A 4,737-nucleotide genomic window follows, 5' to 3' on the forward strand; every position below is an offset into this window, starting at 1 on the left:
GACCAGTGCTTCACATACATCCAGCCGGATTGTGGGAGGTGTCAACAAGCTGAAAATGCTGCATGGGTGAGCAGCTTGAGGATGCATGTGATGAGCAGGGCAGCAACATTCTTTAGCACCACTAGGAGTGGGAGCTGATGCATCAAACTGTACATTTTAGTTTTAAGCCTTTAGGTTCTACTTTTTTTTATTATCACACAACTTGCTCATTCTATAAAGTTTTTCGCCCATTCCATGTGGTACTTTTGGAATCCAAGAATGATGGATTTTGATGTTTACATCAACATAATCTTAAACTTAAGTCTGAACCTAAACTCTTGTTGTCTATTATAGTAGGCCACAAAACTTAAATTTGAAGGTTTAAATATATTTGATGAGAATGTTATGCGTGTTTAATGAGATGTTATGGTATTTGCAATTCAGTAAGGTTGACGTTTCTGAAAAATCCTTGTTCCATTAGAAGTAGCATCCACTCGCTAGGCAAGTGATCTTTTACTAGATTGTGGAAACAGAAGATGTAATTGCAATTGTAGCATAAGATAGAAGGTAATTGCACTCACACTAGAGGAAAAATGGGAAGGTGCTTGAAGATTGGTTAAAATGAGTACATGTAGTGAGAAGATGACTGTTGAATGCTTCAAGCTATGCAGCGAGGTGAAAGAGTATGCCATCATGCAACTATGTAATATAGATTGAAATGCTGTCCATCAGTGAAGTGATGGACATCAATTATAGAAAGAAAAACTGGAACAAATTATAACTGGATGATGATGAGAAAGACAATGGCCTGTTTGAGAAGCAGAACATCACCACGTGCAGTAATTCATCCTACATGTGTCATTTTTCGAGTCAAAAAACTACGACAATGCAGTGGGTATTCATTGTCTTGATGTCAAGTCAAATATTTCTTTATGGCAAGCATATACAGTTGTTCTTTTTGGGGAGGAGTTGATGGTGCGTGTAGCATGCCCCCCTATGATGGAATCAAGGAAAAAACCCAGAACTTATCTGTTGGCAATTTTACCACTCTCTCAATACATGTTTTGGATAATTTCTGATTTGTACAATGCAGAATAAATTGGCAGATCTAGTAGGTGTGACCCTAGGTCCTAAAGGTAGAAATGTGGTGTTGGAGAGCAAGTATGGCTCCCCCAAGATTGTGAGCGATGGCGTCACAGTTGCTAAGGAGGTGATAAGTCTTCCATTCCCCTTTTTCAAGACCTTACATGCTACTTAGCACAATTTTGTTGAGCTTGTGCTCTTGCATATTTTCAAGCACATGTTTATATAATGGATCGGCATTGCCCCCAAAGCTCGACTTACATTGAATAACTCTTTTGATTGACCTCTTTCCTTGCTTTACACAAGTTGAGCTTGAAGATCCTGTTGAAAACATTGGAGCTAAGTTAGGACCTTGCTGGTGATGGGACAACTACATCGGTGGTGCTTGCTCAAAGACTCATTGCTGAAGGTGTAAAGGTTGTAGCTTCTTGGCCATTGTTGTAGGAGAAATATGCTTTGCAGTGTAGGTTGTTGCAGCAGGAGCTAATCCTATCCAGATCACAAGAGGGTCTGGCAGTTGTTGCAATTGAAAGTGTGAGACATTGAGATGCATGTTGTTGCTTTCAAATATGGCACTCACTTGAACTTGCACCATATCATTGCAGCTTCTGCTTGTTGACAAGAGGATCACAAGTGCCCAAGATATGATCAGTATTCTAGAAGATGCCATTCCTGGTGAATATCCTCTAGTAATAATTGCAGAAGACATTGAACAAGAGGCCCTTCACTGGTTACCAACAAGATGAGGGGTGCCTTGAAGATAGCAGTTTTCAAGGCTCTGGGTTTTACACAGAGAAGAGTCAATATTTAGACGACATTGCTATTCTTACTGGAGGTCATGTGGATGAGTATTGCAATGGTTAAAGCACTAGTCGACGAGCTGTAACTGCCCCCAGCGATGTGAATAACCTCTTAGCAAAAGTAGGTCTCCACTAACAATTCTTTCAAGTATCCATTTCCTTTGTTTGTCTCCTCATATGCCCGAACATAGACTTTGGGTTGACATGCATGAACAGTGAAACCTAAGATGTTTAGGAGAATTTATTCTAGCTTCTGCTTCAAATTTTCACGCATTGTCATCAGATATGGCGGTCTTTTCTGGATGTTAATGATCACTAATTCTCAACTCTTAACTTTCTGATAAGATTCAAACCTTGTCACATCAGATGGGTAATAATACTAAGGGATGAAATTGATTGTTGCATTGGATTTGAAAGGTACTGTGGTCAGAGATGAGGTAGGTCTCTCCTGGAAGTGAAGTGCTTGGAAATGCAGCGAAGGTTGTTCTCACGAAGGATTCATCAACCGTAGTGGCAAATGGGAGTACTCAAGAGCAAATTAGTAAGCGAGTTACCCAGATCAGGAGCCTGATAGAGGTATAACTTACAAAAAATGTTTTTTTTAAGTCTTACTGTGATTCTATGCCTCCAAATGGCCATAACCATGTCTTTCCTCCATCTTTCTCGTGGGGTTGCTATTATTCAGGTCAGACTTTAGGATCAGTCAGTAGAACTTTTATTTATTCTATTATCTGCGGTGAAAATTTCAGGAATCTCCAGCGATTGTTGAAATGAGGTCAGTCAATATGGCACTCAAATTCTTGCTATATATGATGCCATCCACTTGTATATTGGGGCAAGTTGGTGCCCAAACAGAGACAGAATTGAAAGAAAAGAAGTTACGCATGGAAGACCCTTTGAATAAAACTAAGGTTAGTTGCCCGTACTGGATCTCCAGATAATGTGCCAAATGGCTTTTTATGTGCTTGATTGTGAGGACCTTGATCAATGAAATTTTGGGAAGGTAGGTGGGTATGCAAAGGATGTCCTTGATGTGATAAAAGACATTGAAACCTTTTGTCCTTGCAAAGAAGGGGTGGTTTGCCAATTGATGTCTCAAAACTGGATCGTCATTTCTAAATCAAAATATCCTTGATGTGATAAAAGACATTGAAACCTTTTGTCCTTGCAAAGAAGGGGTGGTTTGCCAATTGATGTCTCAAAACTAGATCATCATTTCTAAATCAAAATATCAGTTAATAGTATTATTGCTTCCGCTCATTGTTCTATTCTTTTATTTAGGTCAGGCTGCTGTTGAGGAAGGCATTGTTGTGGGCAGGGGTTGTGCTTTGCTTAGGCTGGCAACCAAAGTGGATGCAATGAAGGCCACTCTTGATAATTATGAACAACAGGTGTGTGTTTAGTTTCTATCTGCCGCAATGGATGCAATCAGGAAGAATCACAGGAGTGTGAGGTCTATTTGAAAGCATCTGGCTGGTGTAGAGTCTAGGATACAGTGAAGGGCAATGACAGGTCGGTGCTGACATTGTCAAGAGAACTTTGAGCTATCCTTTGAATCTTATTGCAAAAAATGTTGGCATCAATGGTAGTGTGGTGGTTGAAAAAGTTCTTTCTAATGACAATCCTAATTTCGGCTCCAACGTGGCTACTGGTACCTATGAAGACCTTGTGGCTGCTGGAATTATAGATCCTAATAAGGTAGGATATGGGTGGATCTTGTTTGGTGTGCAACAATAATAAAGGCTAACTTTGTATTCTCAAAGTTTTTTAATTCTTTCATGATTATATTCTGATGCAGGTTATGGGTACAGAGAATAATCCCCACCATGGGTGTTAGCTTTGTGCAAATAGACAACTGTATAAAGTTACTTTATAGAACTGTTCTATGTAATTTGCCCCTCAAACAGAAGCTCACTTTCGTTCGAGGATGACAATTAGACTCACGTGAGAACTTCTTTGAGTCATGATGTTTCGTTGATAGTTTCACATAAATGTTGACATCTTGGAAGGGGCAAAGCTTTTGAGTGCAAACTCTCTCTCTCTCTCTCTCTCTCTCTCTCTCTCTCTCTCTCTCAGCCTGCATATGTGCCTATGCTGGTGTGTGATCCTGGAATGCTAATAAAATATGTGAACGTGAAAATGTAGGCTTGCAGTTTCTTTTTTTTGCAGTAATCTTGCATATTCAAATTGAAGGTAACATTTTTAAATTTCATTGAAATGAAAGCTTCCCAGCCCAGGGACTTGTCTGGCAGTGATATTTACCTTTTAGGATTTGTTTTGATATGGTTTTGACAAGTCCTTCTTTCTTTCTTCTCTTCTCAACTTTGTCAACTTTCTTCTAAATGCACATAATGTTTTTCTGTCATTTCATGAGATATTTCCACACATTTAAGCTTATGTAAAAATGAGTCCCTTGGGTTTGAAATATAAATATGTTCTTAGTTTCCATTTGCTTTTACCTCTCATCTTGTTTCACTCACAATCATGACTTGATGCCTTGGCCTCTCAACAGATTAATCTTCAAACTTAAGCATCTGCAATACAACCCTAGGTCTGATCCTTGCAAAAAGGAGGAAACATGGATTGAACTTACCAAAACCCAACTGCAAAGGAAATTGTGTCCATTGTGTACGCATGACCACGAATAAAAAATCCTCCGAAAAATATCCTCCTTAGACCATATCGTAATGCATTGAGGTAGGCAATCTGTAAATTGTACCATTTCAAAACAGAATAATCTATCAATCGTGTATGCATCTACTGAAACATATTCCAATTTGAAAAGCTCCTACACACAGAAATGCCCTCTCAACTATGATGTGTTTGTTTTGAATATATACCAAGTTTGACTCATGTTTCCGGTATATCTTGCAAA

At 39.0% G+C, this 4,737-nt stretch overlaps 1 protein-coding gene and 1 pseudogene across 2 annotated transcripts in view; one reads left to right on the forward strand and one right to left on the reverse strand.

The window, feature by feature from the left end:
- Positions 1–1,066: 1,066 nt before the first annotated feature.
- Positions 1,067–3,871, forward strand: LOC147638772 (chaperonin 60 subunit beta 1, chloroplastic-like; annotated as a pseudogene). Its single transcript, XR_015265969.1, has 9 exons — positions 1,067–1,196; positions 1,369–1,479; positions 1,530–1,570; positions 1,661–1,897; positions 2,280–2,438; positions 2,612–2,773; positions 3,149–3,253; positions 3,375–3,560; positions 3,661–3,871. The product of XR_015265969.1 is annotated as a chaperonin 60 subunit beta 1, chloroplastic-like (transcript).
- Positions 3,872–4,065: 194 nt separating this feature from the next.
- LOC147638773 (pantothenate kinase 1-like) overlaps positions 4,066–4,737 on the reverse strand; it is a 2,635-nt gene continuing 1,963 nt past the window's right edge. Inside the window, exon 3 of the mRNA XM_086796392.1 lies at positions 4,066–4,568. Coding sequence (XP_086652518.1) covers positions 4,452–4,568 — 117 coding nt within the window. The 3' untranslated portion in view covers positions 4,066–4,451. The remainder of the gene's footprint in view (positions 4,569–4,737) is intronic.

Source organism: Cibotium barometz, chromosome 5 (genome assembly GCF_041138505.1).
Source record: "Cibotium barometz isolate CiBa-2024 chromosome 5, ASM4113850v1, whole genome shotgun sequence".
Taxonomy (NCBI): Eukaryota; Viridiplantae; Streptophyta; class Polypodiopsida; order Cyatheales; family Cibotiaceae; genus Cibotium; species Cibotium barometz.